General features: G+C 41.2%; 1 protein-coding gene across 4 annotated transcripts in view; it reads right to left on the bottom strand.

Annotated features, from left to right (window-relative positions):
- CPQ (carboxypeptidase Q) overlaps positions 1-23,104 on the bottom strand; it is a 418,318-nt gene that overhangs the window by 57,309 nt on the left and 337,905 nt on the right. For 3 of the 4 annotated variants that reach the window (XM_030217024.1, XM_030217015.1, XM_030217031.1), the window contains 2 exons: positions 16,719-16,920; positions 14,796-14,810 (listed from right to left, as the gene is read on the bottom strand). In XM_030217024.1, coding sequence (XP_030072884.1) covers positions 14,796-14,810; positions 16,719-16,920 — 217 coding nt within the window. The remainder of the gene's footprint in view (positions 1-14,795; positions 14,811-16,718; positions 16,921-23,104) is intronic. The other variant, XM_030217038.1, reaches the window with a different exon arrangement.

Raw genomic sequence — 23,104 nt, 5'->3', positions numbered from 1 at the left:
TGAGGAAAAATAATCTGATACCCACATCAGGAAACAATTGCTCCAAATTTGTCATAATTTGTAACTTTTTAAAGTCTTTAAATATATATATTTATAAAAAAGTTCTAAGTTTAATATTCTAAAGATTTCTAAAATTCAGAGTCGGTAGGACAAAACTTGCTGCTTCAGTTCACCCCTGAAAATATGCCTAAACATAACTGGCTGAAATTATCCAGTTATTTTATCTGCTCAGTGGGTTTCTGAATATTAACTTGAACATGTAATAATTGTGGCATGTCATTTTTTAAGCGAGGGAGAATATAAGACTAGCTGTAATTCGTAGCCTTGAAATCAGAAATGCAGAATTAAGCTAACTGTGATGATGCTGTAGTTTAAGTAATTTCAGCCCTGAGCCAAAGAATAAAAGAACAATTTGAAAGAGGTGTAAAGAAGGGGAGTGTGGGAATGAGAAGTCCACACAGGTAGGAATGAAAGAGGGTGATAAAGGAAAGAAGGGGAGCAGAAAATTGCAATGAAAGTGTAAGCAAAGACGAGCACTAGTATCTGTGAATAGTCTACCGTTGGAGGCTGTATAATTTACTGGTTGCTGAAAAAGCCTATGAGATACATTCTGCTCCCTTCACACCTGCTCCAATGTTACAAGAATTATAAGCACACATGTAATAAGCACTTTTTTTTTTTACATATATTTATATTTGTGACAAGTAGCTAGGAAGTGCTTGTCATGTGAAAAGCATAAACTTGAAAAGGCTGGGCTGCATTTCCCAGCAGGTAGTAGGGCTGGAGTTGGAAGGAGCATGTGCTTGAGGGTGCACAAAGCCGGACTACATTTCCCAGCAGGTAGTAGGGCTGGAGTTGGGAAGCAGCAGGTGCTTGAGGAACCTGGGGAGGAAGGCTAATTAGCAAGCTCCCAGGTGATTAATTATTAACCTGTCTCATGCTATGAGAGGAATTTAAAAAGAGGGTTTTGTGTCTGAGGAGCCCTTGTACAAAGGAAGGCACGCTGAAAAATGGCCTGCGGTAGTGTAGACGCGTGATTTGGGCATGTGCAGAATCATTTTTCAGCGCACCTGTAAAAAAATGCCTTTTTAAACATTTTTGCTGAAAATGGACGTGCGTCAAAATGAAAATTGCCGCACATCCATTTTGGGTCTGAGACTTTACCGGGAGGTAATGGTCTACATGCCTAAAATGCCAATTACTGCCCATGTGCCAAAAAATAAACATATTTTCTGGCGCATGTAGCAGACACATGTCAAAAATGAAATTATCGCAAGGGCCACGCGGTAGCTGGGTGGTAACTCAAAATTGACATGTGTTGGGCGCGCGTATGCTCCTATGCGGCATAATAAAAAGGGCCTCAGGCCAGTGTTTCCCAAGTTGGTCCCACTCCTGGAGTTCCCCTTGCCAGTCAGATTTTCAGGATATCCACAATGAATATACATGAACTTGATTTGCATACACTGCCTCCATTATATGCACATCTCTTTCATGCATATTTATTTGTGGATATCCTGAAAACCTGACTGGTAAAGGGTACTCCAGGACCAGACTTGGGAAACACTGTCTCAGAAGACACCGCCTTGGGTGAATCTCTTCATAAAGGCAGCTGATGAATCCCAATAAATAAAGTGGAGTGGAGGAGTGGCCTAGTGGTTAGAGCATCGATCTTGCAATCCAGAGGTGGCCGCTTCAAATCCCACTGCTGCTCCTTGTGATCTTGGGCAAGTCACTTAACCCTCCATTGCCTCAAGTACAAACTTAGATTGTGAGCCCTCCTGGGACAGAGAAATATCCAGAGTACCTGAATGTAACTCACCTTGAGCTACTACTGAAAAAGGTGTGAGCAAAATCTAAATAAATAAAATAAGTTAAGACAGCCATGGCATCCACCAAGACACAGCACTGAAGAAAGGAGGATGGATTTCTGTATGAGTGGGTGGTTAGCCACTGTAGCAAGGGTCCCCCTCCTCACTTGTTTTCCTAGTCACAGGCACGTGATCCTGGGGAGTTCTTTGGTCTCTACAACAGGTAGCTAGGAATTTGAGGGAGAGACGCGGTTAAGGTATTTAAAAGCCTGTTGGTGAAAAGGTGAAAAACAGTACAGAGAGAAGAGGTATGTAGGACGTTACCTTTGAGTTTGCTTCATACAAAGCTTTGGTTCTAGTTTGGGAAGATTGGCTCTCTTATCCAGATTCTAGAAGGGAAGTGATAAAAGAGGGAAAGCTTAAGGGTACACATGCAGATGGAAAAGGTTGCCCTGAAATATGAAGCAGAGGTGCATAATAAGGAAGGTCTGTTAAAGCTGGGCAGTACTGGAAAAGAGAGACTGCAGTTTCGGCGCATAGAATTTGTATTAAGGTACTGCTGCGTGTTAGAAAACTTGGACTGGAACTCCATGTAAAACAGGAATTAAAGGGGGGGAATAAGGTATTACCTGTTGTATGGTTGTAATCAGGAAAGGAAAGAAGCCCAAGTTAGTGATATGGAGATGCCATGAATTTTTGTTTGGCTAAGAAACATTAAAGCTTTTGATTTTGAAAGTTTTACTGTTGTTCTACTATGTATGAGGTCCTTGAAAGTAGGGTGACTGCTTAATAAGGCCATGGCAGGGTTGTCTCACTGTCCTATAGAAGGCTGTATGTCCACAACATTGAGGATCTGAGATGGCCTGGGATCATCACTATATATGTCCCAGTGTATAAAATTCATGAATGAGAAGAGTTAAAAAGAACCTGCTTACCAATTACAGTACTTTAGCTCTGTGATTAAAGCCTAGTATTTATTTATTTAGATTTTGCTCATACCTTTTTCAGTAGTAGCTCAAGGTGAGTTACATTCAGGCAGGGGCGTATCTGGAATCCGGCGGTAGGGGGGGCCAGAGCCAGAGAGGGGGGGGCACATTTTTGCCTCCCTCCCCCCCCCGCCACCGCCGCCTCTCTCCACCCCCTCCCCGCCATCAACCCTCCCCCGCTGCTTACTTTTGCTGGCGGGGGGCCCCAACCCCCACCAGCCGAGGTCCGACCCGCAATCTCCATATTTCGTCTTCCTCCGTGGCCATGTGCTTCAAGGAAGTAACGCTGCAGTGCTGATTCATTGAATCCAGTTCGGCGTCTGACGTGCTGCGACGTCAGACGCCGAACTGGATTCAACGAATCAGCACTGCAGCGTTACTTCCTTGAAGCACATGGCCACGGAGGAAGACGAAATATGGAGATTGCGGGTCGGACCTCGGCTGGCGGGGGTTGGGGCCCCCCGCCAGCAAAAGTAAGCAGCGGGGGAGGGTTGACGGCAGGGAGGGGGGCCAGGGCGAAATCTGCGGGGGCCCAGGCCCCTGTGGCCCCACGCAGATACGCCCCTGCATTCAGGTACTCTGGATATTTCTCTGTCCCAGGAGGGCTCACAATCTAAGTTTGTACTTGAGGCAATGGAGGGTTAAGTGACTTGCCCAAGATCACAAGGAGCAGCAGTAGGATTTGAGCCGGCCACCTCTGGATTGGAAGACTGGTGCTATAACCATTAGACCACTCCTCCATTCCACTAGGCCACTCCTCCAATGTAGTCCAATTTAGGAAATTCAAGATGTCTTATCAAAATATTCATAGTGCAAAATTACAGTTTGAATACTTTTGCTTCTCATCACCTCTCCCAGACAAAAATAACAATTCATTTTATAAAACATCAAAAATAGTAGTTACAAACTAGAGTAGTGGATAGAATAAAGACCTGTTGCCTTAGGACAGTGGCACTCTGTAGTTAAATCCATCTGTTTATATCTGACTGTAATGTCTAATGATTAGATATATTGAAACTTTCTCCAGTTGTGGGTTGAATTTTTGCAGTGGGGGGGGGGCATATATTTAATAATCCCAAATTCCAGTGCTTCCAAACCTGCTCTTATATTTATAACTATAATAACAAAACTGAACCATCAGTGCAATTGTTTTCAAATGAGCAATGTGCTCATGGCTCACCTCTTCTTTTCATCAGTTCAAAACTAATAGTGGTTTTGTTTCTTTCAGCATTCTGATATTATCATTATTGCCTATGTTAGCATATCATTAATCTTTATAATTTAATTCTGTTGACAGAAACAATGTGATAAATTTATCTGATACCTTTTGGACCAACCGCCGACATGGGCCATGTTTCGGTTGTTGCATTACGGAGTGGTCCTCTGAACTCCGTATATAACTTCCCTTCTATCTATGTCTCAAAAATGGTTAGATATATAACCATACTTGATTTTATTTCACTATTCCTTCCATACTGGCAGAATGTCTTTGTACTGCGCCATACAAATTGCTCCTTTCTCTCCCCTCCAGGTCACAGCACTTATATAAACAACACAAATAAGCCACCTGTCCACCACACACACACAGAAGAGATGGAAAAAATTCCATAAGTCACGTTCCACATGCTCATGACTCTCTTACTCAACACCCTCACTTATCACCCCTACCACTGCAATTTCCCCACCCCTAGCTGTCTGTTCGTCTGTCCAATTTAGATTGTAAGCTCTGTTGAGCAGGGACTGTCTTTTCATGTTAATTTGTACAGCGCTGGGTAAGTCTAGTAGCGCTATAGAAATGTTTAATAGTAGTAGTAGTAGTAATAACAATACAAATAGCAATGATCTTAGTTTTGTTCTCTATATTGCCTTTCATCTGAACATGCTTACTGGCCCCCAAAATAATTTTTGGAGGTTGTATTTCAAACACATACACACAGCCACTTTTAGTGTTACTGATCTGGTGACCCCAAAGGGTACAAAGAATAGGTACGCTCATTGAGGCTTCTATTCCTAGGTGTTTGTAAATTGTAAAGTTGGGTTTTTATTTCCCAGCTAATTATAGGTTCTTTGAGGGCACAAAAACCAGAGTTTACATTTTCACACCACAGATAACAATGCTGGGCACCTTTTCCAGTAGAATCAAACATGTGCATTTGTGTCACTTAAGAGTCATCAGCACAGAAAAAAGCATGAAAACTGTTGGTGCAAAACATGCCAAGGATAAGAGTGTACTAGGGGAAGTGCTGTATTTTGGTATTTATCCAATGAACACCTATTTTAGATGACCTTTTACTAAAGTGCATTGAAATTTGGGCTTATCACATTTTAACGTGCGATTTTCCCATATGCTATTCCCAAATTTACCCCCCCCCTTCAGCATTACCCTGTCGGCAGCCGCTAGCGCAGCTTTGTAAAACGTGGGGTTAATGTGGCATTTATGGGGGGATTTTTTAAAAATGTTTTAATGCAGGTCATGTACTAAAACTGTCATTATTGCATGACAACTATGTACAATTATTATGCAATTGGATAACTTGTCTTCATAATGGTCCTGGACAGAGAACTCGCAACCAGGTGCTGCTATGCATTCCATCAGCGAGGCAGATAAAATCAAATAGGATGTCTAATTCTTCAATTAAGTATCAAGCAGTCTTAATCTGGAACTCATTGCCTTCTCAGATTTGTTTATTTGACAAACTATCTGGTATTTAGAAAGACACTAAAAACTTGTTTATTTCATAAATATGTATTACTTAAAAATTAGATTATATTGGAGCTCATTTTCAAAAGAGAAAAATGTCCAAAAAGTGGCATAAATCTGATTTGGACATTTTTCTCACAAAAACGTCCAAATTGGTATTTTCAAAACCAATTTTTAGATGTTTTTCTATTAAGTCCATCAGAAGTGCATTCAAATCACAAGGGGGCGTGTCAGGGGCGTGTTAAAAGGCAGGATATGGTCATTCCTAACACTTGGACATTTTTTAGCCATAATGGAACAAAACAAAACCGTCCAGGACTAAGATGGCTGTTTTTATAACGAATAAGGCACAAAAGGGTGCCATAAATGACCAGATGACCACTGAAGGGAGTCAGGGGTGAACCCAATATCCCCTCAGTGGTCACTGACCCCCTACCACCCCCCAAAAATGTGAATACAAATATGATTTAGCAGCCTCTATGACAGCTTCAGATATTAGAGCCAGGTCTATTAGAGCAGCATGCAGGTCCCTGGAGTAGTGTAGTGGTCAGTGCAGTGCACCATGGCACGGGGGACTCTGGTCCCTATCTCCCTCTATCTGTAACATTTGTGGTGGAAACTATCAGCCCTCCAAAACTCACCAGAAACCCACTGTACCCACATATAGATGCCCCCTTCACCCCAAAGGGCTATTGTGTGCAGCTGTGGGCAGTGGGTTTTGGGGGGCTCAGCAGACAAGATAAGGGAGCAATGGTGAGATGTGTACCTGGGAGCATGTTTTTGAAGTCCACTAGGGTGCCCCATTTATCTTCTGGGATGTCTGGGAGACCATTCTAGTAAAAATGCTGGCCCCTCCTACATCCCAGTAGCTTGATTGTGTACGTTTTTCACTTGGACATTTTTGTTTTGAAAATGGACCAAAAAACAAAACACCCAAAGCACAAAACCTTGTTAGAAACAGTATTTTCTAAAACCAAAGACGGACATTTTTCTTTTTGGAAAATGAACTTCTTTCTTATTCAGATTTTGGACGTTTATTGCAAAACGTCTAAAGTCGGACTTAGACTTCATATCGAAAATGCCCCTCCAAGGGTGTTAAGTATGTAATTTCTGGAATGTTGGTTTTTGAATTTGTGTAATCTGCATACAGCTGTTCAGGTGTTGCAGAATAGAAGTTCTGTGTATCATTAACATACCTGCCTCCTATTTTAGGTGGTGTTAGGTGCTCCCGTGCTGACTCTGTCTTCTCCAGTTAGCGTGTACTAATCATAATACACTAGATAACGCGGGAATGTCCACTCTGCCCCTGACATGCCCATTCTACAAATATTTTTTTAAAATAGCCAATTAGCTTGTACTAACCGCATGTTAAGGGCTTAATGATCTTTAGTAAAAGGGCCCCTTCATTTTTTATTGTATTGGGGGGTGTTTTATTGGTGTTTATTGGTTAAAATCTAAAATCAGAAGCCCTATTATTATCCAAAATGGCACATACAGAAGGCATCAAAATGACAGAGATAAACTGAGGTATTTATTTTTGTAGCCATTCTCTAGAGTAAAACAGTAGGAATTTGTTGTTGTTCTAAACCATTAGTTTTAGGGTATTATATATTATACAGTCTAAAAGATCTCATCTAAGTTGTTTCACGTGGAATTTCAATCACCAAAAGAAGAGGCAAATGTACAGTTCATTACATTTTATTTCCAAATCTGTACTGAGAGATTTTGTGCCTGGGGCAGGATGACGGTTTGGTGCCTTCTCCCCCTTTATAAGCAATAACATAGTAACATAACATAGGGGCCTTTTTACAGGTGCGGGACGCTAACGTGCGGGTTGCGAGCACCCAATCAGCACTACTGCTGGGGTAGCACGTGTGCCCGGCGGTAATTCCAATTTCGGTGTGCACCGAATCCTGTGGTAGTAAATAATTTTCTATTTTCTACTGCGAGGGGGGGGGGGGGGGGGTTTCTGGTGGTAACCAGCAGCGCACCCACATTGGCACGTGCTGCATGGTTACCGCGTGAGCCCTTACCGCTAGGTCAATCGGTGGCGGTAAGGGCTCAGGCTGTAAATAGGTGCGTGCTAGTTTTAATATTAGCGCAGACCCATTTCCCGGCCCATTAAAAAATTGCCTTTTCCCCCAGATGCGGTTTAAAAAATGGTCTAGCGCGTGCCTAAAAGACGTGCCAACACTACTGCAGGCCACTTTTTATTGCGGCCTTATAAAAGGACCCCATAGTAAATATCGGCAGATAAAGCCCTATACAGTGCATCCAGTTTGCCCAACAAGGTGTCCAGAGTTGTATCTGACACTCTGCTCAGGTTCTTCAGCTTAATAAAAGAACTAACGAAGTGCCTAGGACAGGCTCCCTTTTCATCATACCCTGTTTTATTGTTTATCTATCATTTATTAACATTTTATATATCCCTCAGAAAAGTAGATTTTGAAAGGTAAAATGCAATCTACAAGTGGTCAGTGAAACTGGTCTTTTTATTTTAGAGTTGCATAAGGTATCTTGTTAACAAGGGGGGAGACATTTTACCAGATTCCCACCTCCTGGACACATATGATCATGGCTTTGCCTGTTTCTGTACCACAGTTTTTTTGCCCATTTTTCCATAACATTGCTGAAAACAGAATGAATGAGAATTAAAAATGGACCAGTGATCACAAAACTAAAGCAGCACAGAAACATTCCTCATGTGAAGCAATGGCAACATAACTGAACAACTTCTGCTTGCACGAACTCCATTAGAAAATCCACTCCCTGGCATGGGGTTTAATTCTCCCACTGCATCTTGTGAAGTAAGGTGCTTTCCCTCTAGAACTCTGTTTCCTTCTGTCACTATAAATTTGAAGCCTTCCACTGCTTGTAGTAGTGGGTTGGCGCACACCAATTTTTCTCTTTCCAGTTTTAATTCACCATTAATTTATAGTAAACATTTCCCTATAGTTTCTCTCACCCACTTGCTGTGATCGTGGTACTAGATTGTCGTATTCTCCTTTGTTCCCTGCAATTGGCTCTTCCCCTGCTCCCTGGTACTCATGCTACTTCCCTCAATTCTAACAGTCTTACAGTGGAGCTCCTTATTCCAGTCTTTACTGGAAATCATCCAGAACCATGCAGTTGGCCGCTGTAAAAGTTTGTACATCTTCTCCTTTCACTATTCTTCTCTTTTATTGCCCACCCTCAATGACTCAAGCTCAATGGGAGTCCTGCTTTCAAACCCTGGTGGATGCATCTCTTTGTTTTCCTAATGCCCTCATCCTTGGTGATTTTAATCTTCATGTAGACACCCCCCAGTCAACCTTACGTTTTTATCAGAACTCGGTCTTAAACAATGGGTTATCTCTCTGACTCATCAGGGTGGACATATTTTAGACTTGGTTATCTCTTTTATGGACTCATTTTTTATCTCTTCCATTTTTCCTACTGTTCAAGTCCCTTGTTCTGATCATTATGTAATTTCTTTTTCCATTCCTGTTAAGGTTACTATTCCTTGTTCTAAACCCCCATCAAGGAAATCTAGGTCTCTCTCTAAAGTACACCTTCAATTGCTTTCCTCATCTCCTTTTAACTTCCCAGATGCTTTTTCTGAACTAGATCTTGATGAACATACTACTTGCCCTCATACTACTTTATCTACTGTGTTAGACGAAATTGCACCACTTTGCTCTTTAGCTACTACCCCTACTCGTAAATCTCAACCTTGGTATCACAATGGGTTTCGCTTACTTAAACAACAACTAAGGAAAGTTGAGTTTTGTTGTAGAAAGACAAAGTCCCTTTCTGCTCTTGCTACCTATAGGTCTCGATCTCATGATTATAACTATCATATTAGGAAAGCAATGGGTGTTTTTTACGCAAATCAAATTAAAAAGGCTCCAAACCCAACCCAACAACTCTATTCTAGTTTTCATTCTCTTACATCAAATCCACTGAATTCCCTTCCAATGGAACCACTGACAGATTCACTTTCTTGTTATTTTTCTTCAAAAATCTCTGTTAATAGATACTATCCCAAAGGACATAGCTCCCTACACTCATATCTTCAAATCCATTTTTATGTTCCCAGTCCTCGGCTTCTCCTTCAGCTGCAAAGTCTGTTGTAGGGTCTCCTTCATGGTCATCCTTTCAAACTCAAACCTCAATTACAAAAACATTAACAACTATGAAGTCAACTTTTTGTCTGCTGGATCCTTTTCCCTCTTCCTGGTTGAAAATTTATGAACTTGGACTTTTACCAAAAATTTTATCCATCATTAACAACAGCCTTTCTTCAGAACAGTTTCATTCTATTTGGAAGGCTCCCATCCTTCGCCCACTTTTTAAGAAGCCTTCTCTTGATCCAACTGTCCCCGATAATTTTCGCCCTATATCCAATCTGTTTTTTGTCCAAAATACTTGAAACAATGGATTTTGCACAGCTGACAGACTTTGTTGAGAAATCATTTGCTCTACATCCAAAGCAATCTGGTTTCAGGCCCCATTTTAGTACAGAAAAAGACTTGACAGTCTTTTAAGTGAACTCTACTCCCACTTAAATAAGCACTATATCATTCTTGCAGTTTCTTTAGATCTATCAGCTGCTTTTGATTTAATTAACTACTCTGTATTATTAACTAGACTCTCTTTGCACGGCATATCCAGTTCAGTTCATATGATTTACCTAATTTCTCACAGGCCGTTCATATAGAGTTCTCACTGCCTCCTCTATGTCAGCTCCTTGTCCAATATCTTGTGGTGTTCCTCAGGGATCAATCCTATTTCTTCTTTTCAACTTATTTTTGAGCCCTCTTGCTGCCCTTATTAAGACCTTTGGCATTTCCTGTCATTTCTATGCAGCTGATATTCTCTTGATCTTTCCCACGAATCCGTATTCACCAGATATTCATCCTCTACAAGATTGTCAATCATCAGTTTCTTGTTGGCTTGTCTTACATCAGCTGGTGTTGAACACTTAAAAAATAGTAGCATGCTAGTTTACTGGGGGCTGCCCAGTACCAGACTTTCCCCTCAATTTATTTGGAACTAGGATCAAGCCTTCTGAATCTTTCTGTTTCTTGGGTGTTATCTTAGATTCTCAACTTTCCTTTTCACAACAAATCTGTTATATATAAATCTGGCTTTACTATTTAAAGGCAATTATGCTCTATTAGACGGGATTTTGACCATGACTTTTTTCACTCACTTATCTTTTCCCTACTTACTTCTAGAATGGATTACTGCAATATCATTTATCTAGGCTGCCCTCATTCTTATTTAAGAAAGTTACAAAATCTTCAGAACACCACCATACATCTCCTATGTCATGCCCATCGATATGATCATGTCTCTCCGTTACTCCGTAAACACCACTGGCTCCTAGTAGAGCAGTGACACATCTACAAGACACAGTTACTCGCTTTTAAGGCCATCCGGTTTGGCCTTCCTGACTACCTGCCATCACTCACCATTCCCTATTCTCCATCCCACTCACTTTGGTCTCTTAATGATTACCTTTTGGTTGTCCCAGGCCTGAAACAGGCCAGTTTAGAATACACTAGATATCGAGCCTTCTTTTTTGTGCACATTCCCTTTAGAACTCAATGCCTCTGTTACTTCGTGCTGAACAATCCTTGAATCAATTTAAGATCGCCTTAAAATCTTTGCTTTTCACTCAGGCTTTCAATGACACCTGAAGTATGTTCGGCTGCTAGATTGACCTTTTGAACCCTTTTCCACGTGCATTTACCATTTTACCCTTCCCCAAGCCCCCCCCCCCTTTTCTCCCTCCCTTGTAAAGTCTGCTCTTGTGTGCCTGGAATTTCTTTTCTTTCAACCATTGTAGTACTTTTCATTACTCTTGAATCATTGTAAATTGTTTTAGATTCTGCACCGCCTTGGTCTGCTAGTTGCAAAGGCGGTATAGCAAATATAATAAATGAAATGAAACATCTGTGTTTTTGTCTTTTCTATTGTTCACATTTACTTTTAAGAAAAACGTGATTTTAATGACCTTGAGTTGTAAAACCCCATCAGTGAGTTTTGTTTTTATCACCGTAATATACAGAATGATTTAATTTTAATGACAGTATAATTTACCAGCTGCTGGAAAAAATGCATGGGGAACAGTTTGCTCCCTTCTCCCTTATTCCACTGTTATAAGAATGGATATGATAAGATGTAGTAGACATGCTCTTCTTTATTTACTTTTTAAATCATTTATGAAAGAGAAGGGATAAAAAGAATCTGCACAGCAACTACCATAGCACTGTGCTTATAGCCCAGATGTTAAATGTAGGAGAATAAAAATCTCATCAGAACATTAATACCGCAGAGAACACAGGTTTTGATTGTTTGACTACAGGAAAAAAGAGGGGGGAGAGGGGAAGGGAACAGAGTGGGAAAGTTACAGCATGGATGACTTTACTTCCCATCCCCTCTCCCAGCCAAAAATAACAACAATTTTAAAAGAAAAATTAAAAATTAAAATAGCATTTACAAACTAGAGCAGCAGATGGAACAAACAAGGCACAAGTGAGCTCTACTACACTTAAGCCTAAATTTACTAAAAAGCATTGCTAATACATATCATAAAAACATAAGCGTAGCCATACTGTGTCAGACCAATGGTCTATTTAGCCCAGGATCCTGTTTCCAACAGTGGCCAAGCCAGGTCACAAGTACCTGGCAGAAACCCAAATCGTGGCAACAGTCTATGCTACCAATCCCAGGCAAGCAGTTGCTTCCCCATGTCTGTCTCAACAGCAGACTATGGACATTTTCTTCAGGAACTTGTCCAAACCTTTTTTAAACCCAGATACACTAACCGCTGTTACTACATCCTTCCTCTGGTAAAGAGTTCAAGAGCTTAACTATTCGTTGAGTGAAAAAATATTCCCTCCTATTTGTTTTAAAAGTATTTCCATGTAACTTCCTTGAGTGTTCCCTAGTTTTTGTACTTTTGGAATGAGTAAAAAAAAATCGATTTACATCTATTCATTTTACACCACTCAGGATTTTGTAGACCTCGATCATATCTCCCCTCATCCATCTCTTTTCCAAGCTGAAGAACCCAGTTCCATCCCCTTTATCATTTTGGTCGTTCTTCTTTGAACCATTTGTAATTCCGCTATATCTTTTTTAAGATACAGCGACCAGAACTGAATGTAATACTCAAGGTGAGGTCACACCATGGAGTGAAACAGAGATATTATAGTATTTTTGGTCTTATTCACCATCCCTTTCCTAATAATAGCATCCTGTTTGCTTTTTTGGCACATTGAGCAGAAGATTTCAGCATATTATCTACAACGACAGCTAGTTCTTTTTTCTTGGGTGTATTATTTACTGCAGGCCCCATTTTATTCAGTTGGATCTGTGGCAGATACTGTTTGCATAGATATTGTGGGGACTCGGGCCAGGACTGTAAAGACCAGGAGGCCATAACCAGCTTTCACTCTCTCTCTCTCCGTACTTCTCGATCACACAATAATCCAGTCCATTCCAAAGCTTGTGTTCTGAATCAACTGTTACTAATTTAAAGTCTTTCAGGATCAATTACATTGTGGTAGCGGCTATTATAAGGCAGAAGCAACAGTTATCAACAAGAAACATCACATCTTTCCAACTCAATGTGACAAAGACCTCTTTGAGTCAGAGAGGTCCTATGACTTGCAAGGAATGAAGAAGTTGCCTGAAGTGAGGAGGAGAAGCGAGAAGAGAAACAAGAGGTTGTCCAGAAGTGGATTCAGTCAAGAGACCAGCCGTACCCAGTGCATCAGGACTGGCAGGATAAATACGGTGGCCTACCCTTGCCTCTGAAAGCTCCATCAGGACCCAACTATTAACATTCCTCTAGATGTGTAAAGTCCAGAGGGAACTAGGCCCAAGGTGGGGTGTGTATGAAAACAGGCATCAGATGCAAAGGGCTGAAGGGAGCTTGGAACGAGATTGAGCTGCAAAGTCCAGCTGGCTCAGTTAGGCCTATGGCCACTAGCCATCAAAAGGACCCTCTGCACTGTCTCATGAGCGCTGGTGTTGGGAGGAGCTGCAGAAGCATAATTTTTGGTGCCTGCAGTCACCTTCCACCCAATATGTTCCACCACAGTGCAAACTTGATTATTGAATTTATCTATACATAGGCCTTAGAACTACTGACATTAAACTTATTAACAAAAAAAAAATTGATCATGTAACAACCCTCCAGAAAGCAGCCCATTGGCTTCCCCTTCCTCATAGTTTTATCTATAAAATCATGCTCTTGGTATTTAAAATTCTTCAATCAGGTGAACCAGCGTATCTCTCTCATCTGCTTATCCTGCATACAACCACTAGAACATTACGCTCAACTTTCCAAAATTTGCTTACAGTTCCAACCTTTTGAGAAATATTCCACCAACATCAGAAAAGCAATCTTCTCAGTCTAAGCCCCTGAGAATTGGAATAAGATACCCCAACACCTCCGTCATGAAACATCACTTCAGAATTACAAAACTAGCCTTAAAACATTCCTCTTTCAAGATGCATACTCTTAGTTCTATTTTGGGTTCGCACGGAGGTGGAACCTAGGGGTACCCACCAGACCAGCCTCAGCCTACTTCCTCTATTACCCACTCTCCTTTCCTATAAATTATTGTAGACCCACCCCTCCCCTTTCTTATTCTTTATTTTCTGCTAGCTCTCTCTCTCCCTCCTCCTTTATACCATGTAGTCTGTGTGCCGCCCAGGCATCCCCTTGATGGGTGGTTTAGTAAGTTGAAAATTTAAAAAGTTGGAAGCTTGGGATGCTGGAAGTGCAGCCACCACAAATACTGCCTCAGTAACCAGTGGGTGACTGTGCAGAACTTGTAAAGTTAGCCTTCTGGTGCTGAAGAACCTATTTCATCATCTGTGCCTGACCTTGGGTACCCTGAAAGAAAACTCTTCATATAGGGAATAATTGGAATAGAATGTATCGAACTCTGAAAAAAAGTATGGATGTTATCAGAAAGTTGTAGATCCATGGAAGGAGGGAGCAGTGGCCTTAGATCTCATCTTTTGAGCACAGCTTGTCTCCCATAAAGATCGATCTGATGTCAAAGCTCATGCTGCCTAAACTTCTTAGAGATCCCTAGATGGAATGCAGATGGGGAGGACAGGAGAAACTGCCACAGTGGAGCCATTCAGAACTTGTCACTAAGAAACTGGTATGGAATCTGTGGAAGGTGTGGTACCCATACATTACTGTATATTGTCATAAATGTGTATAGTGAAGACCAAAAGGGGTGCATAAATCTGGAAAATGATCTATATTCAAATAAGGCGGGACCCTACCTGCATAATTTTCAGCTTGAAGATCCCATAATCAGAGCAACAGTAGATAAAATTCATGAAATCCATCCAGAAGCATTCAGTCACGGTAGTGGATAGCAAAGGAAAAACAAATAATTATTCAGTGACCAGGATCCCTTCTGAAGTAAACAGTTAAAAAAACAATCTCAACTGGTACAGCTTGAACCAGTCCAAAAATGACTGAGCCAGTAGCCTGATCTCACTTTTCAACAGTCTCTGAAAGCCAAAGAAGAGTCTCTTGAAGACATTTTTAAAAACCTGAACTTTTATTGATTGCTTCTCTTCTGTTGAATGTTGTCCGTATCATTAGTCTAAAATGGTTGGTCTTTGTCATAAAGCATATGGGGATGACTTAAAGATCTCAATATACATACTTCATAAGAAAAGTGAGAGAAGGGAGATATGGTAGATATGTTCAAATATCTCCAAGGCATAAATGCACAGCAGGCCAGTCTATTTCAATTAAAAGGAAGCTGTGGAAAGAGGGGACATATGATAAACGGGAAAGGGGACAGACTCAGGAGTAACGAGGAAATACTTCTTTATGGAAAGGGTGATTGAAAGAGTGATGAATTTGTGGAGACAAAGACTATATCTGAAATCAAGGAAGTTGCGTCGGTGGAGGATGGGACAGACAGAGCGAGGGAAGGCCCGATCGACGATGAGACAATCCATCCATACTTCTTTTACTTGCAGGCGCAAGGCGCTGCGCCTCGCCTCGGTTTCTCAGCTTTTTTAAAGGTAGGGTGCGGGAGCTTAGATGGAGTTCAGGGTAGGCACAGGGTCGGGGGGGCGGGGGATGTCATCGTCCTGCACCCGGGGGGGGGGGGGGGGGCGCAATGGCGAACTGCCCCGGGTGGCAGCCCCCCTTGCTACGCCACCTCCAAATGCAAGGGTTTTAGTCAAAGACTTTGGAATTGTGGTTGGAAGGAGAGGCAGGCCCATTCATTCACAGGCCCCATTCCCTTCCTTCCTCCTCCTCTTCACTAACTCCACTTACTCGACCTTTATTCACCTCGTCTACTGGACCACCATCCCTTCTCTCTCTTTACTTTTCCAGTGCAGACTTATATCTTCCCTACTGTGTGAACTCCATAGACTGATATTTTTCTGTATCCTTTGCAACTAGTTATGATTTACCAGAGAAGACCCATGAGTATATATGAAGTACTGAAACACAGCAGAACAACTACTGTTTGTGCAAAGTAGAAAATGACATTTATATAAGCCTTAAAAACAAACATACACCACAAAGGCTGCTGTGTGGTGTGGTCACATGCTTGCCAGGATTACATTTGGCTTCAGGAAGAAGTAAATACATGCAGGACTTATGGCTGCCGGAGATAAATAAAAGGAGTTTATATATTTGCTGAATGGATGTTTGTAGGCCTTTCTGTGGGCACAGTGGTGAATATCAAAAAGAGTGGTTGGGATGGCATAGTTCCCATGTATTCCAAATCTGTTTTATTCAGTCTGAAACAAACATTCTCTTTTAGTTGTGAGAAATCTCTCATAAACTGCTTTTAAATTAGTTTCTATCTGGGATTTTGGAGGAGTAGCCTAATGGTTAGTGCAATGGCCTGAGAACTAGGGGAACTGAGCTCAATTCCCACTGCAGCTCCCTGTGGCCCTGGACAAGTCACTTAACCCTCCATTGCCCCAAGTACAAAACTTAGATTGTGAGCCTACTAGGGACAGAGAAAGTACCTGTATATAATATATGTAACCACTTTGTACCACAGAAAAGTGGTATCAAATATCTTCCCCTTCCCCTTTGCACTATTCACCCAAGATACTGAAAAAAATATCATGGATAAAATGCACACTAGATTTCTAGAAAATTTCAGTGTATATTTATTGCTGCAGAGTGTTGCTTTTTTCCTTTTGCATAGCTAACACTCATACCTGGCACTCCAGCTTCTATCCAGTAGTCGATATCAGTTCCTTCGCCGTTCTCATACAGGCTGGTAATGTTAATTGGCTGCAGCAGCTTCATGACTTCTTTCATGATTGTGCGAGCTTCATCACTCCCAGTAAATTGCAGGCCAAGAGGCATGAATGTGCCAGAATCTGACTCCATCACTATGTCAAAATCAGAGATGTTCACCTAAATAAACAAGATTAAATGTTTTACTGAAATATTTATGTCATAAGGATTAAAACAATTAATGCACTGTAAATAGCCTGGTCAATATTCAGCCTGTTGTGATCTGTGATTTTTTTTAAAATGCTGACCCTGCAGGCAGAATTAGTCCCTGGATATTCAGTGCCAGGCCATATCCATGCACCGGCACTTGATATCGGGCTAATTGCAATTGTGCACTGCCCACCGGAGCTTATTTGAGTCCTGCTTGATATTCAGCCAGTACCCGCATAAGTATGTGCAGATGCCTCTGTCCTTCTGATACCCACCTTGTACAGATCCCTCCCTTCCCTCCCAAAGATGATGCAAGTCAGGACCTGAGGCCCCCACTAGACCCCTTCAGCTTACACAGCTACTATATCTTGCTATATTGTTGTTACTGTGCAATTCCTTTCATGATTGTCTATTTTTGCTCTCTGTGTTCCAGACGTTGGCTGCTGCTGCTCCGACTCTCCTCCCAGCACGGCTGCCTCTGTCTGATAGCCCACCTCCTTGTGGTCAAGAGGAGGTCATATGGGCATGAGCGATAACCACTTGCTTCTATTTGTTGACAGTCCAGCCACATAATGGCCATCATGACCCCTAGTGGCAGTCTTGTGGTATTAACAGTATTCTCAAGGGTCAGGAGTGGGCATCACTCCTGTCTGTATGACCCCCCCCCCCCCGACCACCATGGATTCGCCTATTGGGATGGAAGGAGCTCAAGCCCCGACTTGCATCTTCTTTGGGGGGAGGGAGAGGGAAAACCAGATGCCTGGAAGCTGCTACCAGAAAATTAACCAGGAACTGGCCAATATTCAGAGAATATTTTTGCTGTCCTAACGAACCACTTACTTAACCAGTTAGGAATCTGAATATGGCCGCTAACTGTTTACATCCTGGCTCCTCCCTTACACAAACCGGACAGTGCAGACACAGTCTGTGGTGATATTTAGTGGCACTGTTCGGGTAAGTGCTATTGAATATCAGGGCTGAATATTGGGCAATTGAACTGCAATCTTCTCTTTCCCTTCATTACTAAAATTGGTGCTCTCTCCCCTTGTCAGCACTTTGGGGATAATGTAATAAATCGTTTCCGAGTGTAAAGCCTGTTTTATACGTAGAAAAAGGCTTTTATAAAATTATGCAACCACAAAGACATGTAAGAAGGCAACACATGGAAAGCATGCACCTACTTTTATGCAATCGCTATGTAGGATTAGTTCGGTTAGAGCAGATATGGCACTGTGATATATGTGCATACATCAATCAAAGTATCTGAGTATATGCTTAGAGTACAAGTTTATTTATTTTGTAAAATTTGATTTACCATCTTTCAAACAGAAATATGTCAAGGAGGTTTACAATATAAAAATATATCCCTTCTGAGCAGAAAACAAAACAAAACAAAAAATAACAACAAAAACCAAACACTAAAAACAACACAAAACACAAAAGGAGGGGATGATAATAGCACATCAATCAAAATCAACAGAAAATGGAGACAATAGGGGAAAAACACACACACACACACACACACACATCATCTTAGAGTGCTACTACCACTATAACTAATACCATTCACAGTCAAAAGATTGTCTAAATAGGCATGTTTTCAGAGCTTTTGTAAATCTTGGAACCGAGTGCTCCATCCTCAGAGCTGATGGCAGCGCGTTCCAAAGAGAAGGTGCTACAATGCTAAAAGCCATCTAACTTGAGGAATAGTACCAGAGTCTTAAACAGGAAGACTGTAGTTGTCTGACGGGTTGATATGGAATTAATACCGAACGCAAATATTATGGTCTGCTGCACAACCATTTCCTCTGCTACCAATAATTGAAGATTAAGATCAGGAGGGAGTGCAGCAACACCGTTAAAGTGAAGAACCACAATTTAAATGAAAATACTGGATTTCCTGAAATTCAGGAAGATAATTAGCAAAAATGTATTATTTTTGACAATTAAATATGCACAGTTTTGTAGAATTTACACACCATGGACTAGATTCTATATATGGCACCTGAAAAATCCATGCTGAAAAGAAATATGCCTAGGTGTATTCTATAAAGTATGCCTAAATTTAGGCGTACTTTATAGAATAAACCTAAATTTCCATGCGGATTATAGAATACACGAATGCCCGTCCGCACAACTTAATTTAGTCGTGGGCAGTTACAACAAGTAAAATTTGGTGTAAATCCCGATGCCTAAATAAGGTGTGGACTGGGTGTAATCTATAACAATGCATATAGATTTAAGAAACGTCCATGATCTGTCCATTCCCATGTCCCCTTTTCAACTATCATACCGGGGTACAAATTACATCGTAGTGATAGGGTGGATCGAATTGGTGGAGGGGTACCATTGTATGTTAAGGAGGGCTTGAATCAAATAGATTGAAAATTCTGCAGGAAACAAAACACATCTTGGAATCTGTATGGATTGAAATTCCATGTGTGAAGGGGAAAAGGATAGTGATAGGAGTGTACTACCGTCTGCCTGGCCAAGATGAAAAGACGGATGAAGAAATGTTATCGGAAATTAGGGAGGCTAACAAACTGGGTAACACGATAATAATGGGTGATTTAAATTACCCCGATATTGACTGGGTAAATGTAACATCAGGGCATGCTGGGAGGTAAAATTCCTTGATGAAATCAAGGACTGCTTTATGGAGCAGCTGGTACAGGAACCGACAAGAGAAGGGAAAATTCTAGACCTAGTCCTTAGTGGAGCACATGATCTGGTGCAGGAGGTAATGGTTATGGGGCAGCTTGATAACAGTGATCATAATATGATCAGATTTGATATTAGCGTTGGAGTAAGTATATACAGGAAATCCAATACATTAGCATTTAACTTTCAAAAAGGACACTATGATAAAATGAGAATGGTGAAAAAAAAAACCTAGAGGAGCAGCTGCGAGGGTCAAAAATTTACATCAGGCGTGGATGCTGTTCAAAAATGCCATCCTGAAAGCCCAGGCCAAATATATTCTATGTATTAAAAAAGGAGGAAGGAAGACCAAATGACAGCTGGCATGGTTAAAAAGCGAGGTGAAGGAAGCTATTAGAGCTAAAAAAAAAAAATCCTTCAGAAAATGGAAGACAGGAACCAACTGAAAATAATAAGAAACAGCATAAGGAATGTCAAGTCAAATGCAAAATGCTGATAAGGAAGGCAAAGAGAGACTTTGAAAAAAAGATTGCACTGGAGGCAAAAACACAGAGTAAAAAATATTTTAGGTATATTAAAAGCAAGAAACTAGCAAAAGAATTGGTTGGACCGCTAGATGACTGAGGGGTAAAAGGGGTAATCAGGGAAGACAAAGCCATAGTGGAGAGATTAAATGAATTTGCTTCGGTCTTCACTGAGGAAGATTTGGGAGAGATATCAGTGCCAGAAATGGTATTCAAAGCTGATAAGTCAGAGAAACTGAATGAAATCTCTATGAACCTAGAGGATGTAATGGGGCAATTTGACAAATTGAAGAGTAGCAAATCTCCTGGACCGGATGGTATTCATCCCAGAGTACTGATAGAATTGAACAATGAACTGGCAGAACTATTGTTAGTAATATGTAATTTATCATTAAAATCGAGTGTGGTACCAGAAGACTGGAGGGTAGCCCATATAACGCTCATATTTAAGAAAGGTTCCAGAGGGGATCTGGGAAATTATAAACCGGTGAGCCTGACATTGGTGCTGGGAAAAATGGTAGAGACTATTAAAAAGAACAAAATTATAGAGCATTTTCAAAAGCATGGATTAGTGAGACAGAGCCAACATAGATTCAGTGAAGGGAAATCTTGCCTCACCAATCAATTACATTTCTTTGAAGGGGTGAACAAACATGGATAAAAGTGAGCCAGTTGATATTGTGTATCTGGATTTTCAAAAGGTGTTTGACAAAGTACTTCATGAAAGACTCCAGAAGAAATTGGGGAGTCATGGGATAGGAGGTAGTGTCCTATTTTGGATTAAAAACTGGTTAAAGGATAGAAAACAGAGAGTAGGGTTAACTGGTCAGTATTCTCAATGGAGAAGGGTAGATAGTGGGGTTCCCCAGGGGTCTGCGCTGGGACTGCTGCTTTTTTATTTATTTATTAATATATTTCAACATTTCACTACAAACTGTGAGTATGCAATCGGCATTACAATCAGGAAATCCATAATAAAATAAGGAAAAAAATCTTTAAGGCCTATTCGTCCACAATTTAAGGAAAAGGGACTGCTGCTTTTTAACATATTTATAAATGATCTAGAGATGGGCGTAACTAGTGAGGTAATTAAGTTTGCTGACGACACAAAGTTATTCAAAGTTGTTAAATCGCAAGAGGACTGTGAAAAATTACAAGACGACCTTACAAGACTGGGCATCTAAATGGCAGATGACGTTTAATGTGAGCAAGTGCAAAGTGATGAATATGGGAAAGAGGAACCCGAACTACAGCTACATAATGCAAAGTTCCACGTTAGGAGTCACCGACCAAGAAAGGGATCTCGGCGGCGTCATTCATGATAAATTGAAACCCTCTGCTCAGTGTGCTGTGGCAGCTAAGAAAGCAAATAGAATGTTAGTTATTATTAGGAAAGGAATGGAAAACAAAAATGAGGACGTTATAATGCCTTTGTATCGGTTCATGGTACGACCGCACCTCACATATTGTGCTCAATTCTGGTCACCGCCTCTCAAAAAAGATGTAGTAGAATTAGAAAAAGTAAAGAGAACAGTGACGAAAAAGACAAAGGGGATGAGACAACTTCCCTATGAGGAAAGTCTGAAGTGTCTAGGGCTCTTCAGCTTGGAGAAAAGATGGCTGAGGGGAGATATGATGTTTTCAATTTAGACTTCTGAGGCAGGCCAGTTGGGGGGGGGGGGGGGGGAGTGAAGTGTGTGTGCTTAAATGATAGAGTACCATTGAGCGCCCAAATAGCAGTTATACATCCAAGTGTACGTTCACCCAGTTAAGTTCTAATATTCTATAAATTTAAGTGTGCATATGGGGTCAGATTTGGTAAATGGTGCCAAAAATTAGGCACCAGAAAGATTAGTGCTGAAATCATATTTTATAAAAGGACGTTATACGCCAAACACTTTTTATAGAATAGCGCTCAGCTTCAATTCCCATGACCACCTTTGGGAACGTGGACTTACAACCAGTGAAACCTGGTATAATTCTGGCACTCAAGCTGAGTGTGCGACCCTGGAATTTTATAATATTGTGACTGAAGTTATGGGAATGCCCCTGACCTACCCATGTATCGAGAGTAGGATGAGAGCTCTGAAGTTTTAATTTTGTCTGGGGCCCTTTTACAAAGGCACATTAGGCTCTATGCGTATGCAGTGCAAGTCAAAATGAGACTTCTATCAGGCTACTGCGCCCCTTTGGCAGTAATTTCAGATTTGCCGCGTGCCTGTAACACCTGTATGATTTATTTATTTCCTCCCACATGCAGGCTTTTTCCATTAACTTGAATAGGGAAAATTAACTATCTCACTTTTTCACAGAAATTACAGTTAAATACCACCAAAATCACCATGCTGCCATATCAGAACCATATCTAAGTCTGTAATTTTAGATTTTTAAATTAAATATTTTACCAGACATCCCACATATTTCTCCCCAAAATTGTCAAAAATCCTATTTAAACCTTAATGCTCACATGTAAAAGTAAAATAAATTCCTCTCTCTCAGCTACAATCAATGGAATACCTTTGCACACATTTTTAAGGACACCAGGAGGGGCATAATTGAATGGGGCGCCCAAGTTTTCCTGACGGCATCCTCGCAGGATGTCCCTGCGAAGGGGCGAGGAAACCTGTATTATCGAAACAAGATGGGCATCCATCTTTCATTTTGATAATACGGTCGGGGACGCCCAAATCTCAACATTTAGTTCATCCTTAGAGATGGTCGTCCCCGATTTTCGGCGATAATGGAAACCGAGGACGGCCATCTCAGAAACAACCAAATCCAAGCCATTTGGTCGTGGGAGGAGCCAGCATTCGCAGTGCACTGGTCCCCCTCACATGCCAGGACACCAACTGGGCACCCTAGGCGGCACTGCAGTGGACTTCAGAAAAAGCTCCCAGGTGCATAGCTCCCTTACCTTGTGTGCTGAGCCCCCTAAACCCCCCTCCAAACCCACCTCCCCACAACTGTAC

The sequence above is a fragment of the Microcaecilia unicolor genome, chromosome 1 (assembly GCF_901765095.1).
Source record: "Microcaecilia unicolor chromosome 1, aMicUni1.1, whole genome shotgun sequence".
Lineage (NCBI taxonomy): Eukaryota > Metazoa > Chordata > Amphibia > Gymnophiona > Siphonopidae > Microcaecilia > Microcaecilia unicolor.
This window is presented reverse-complemented; position numbering and strand designations above follow the sequence as displayed.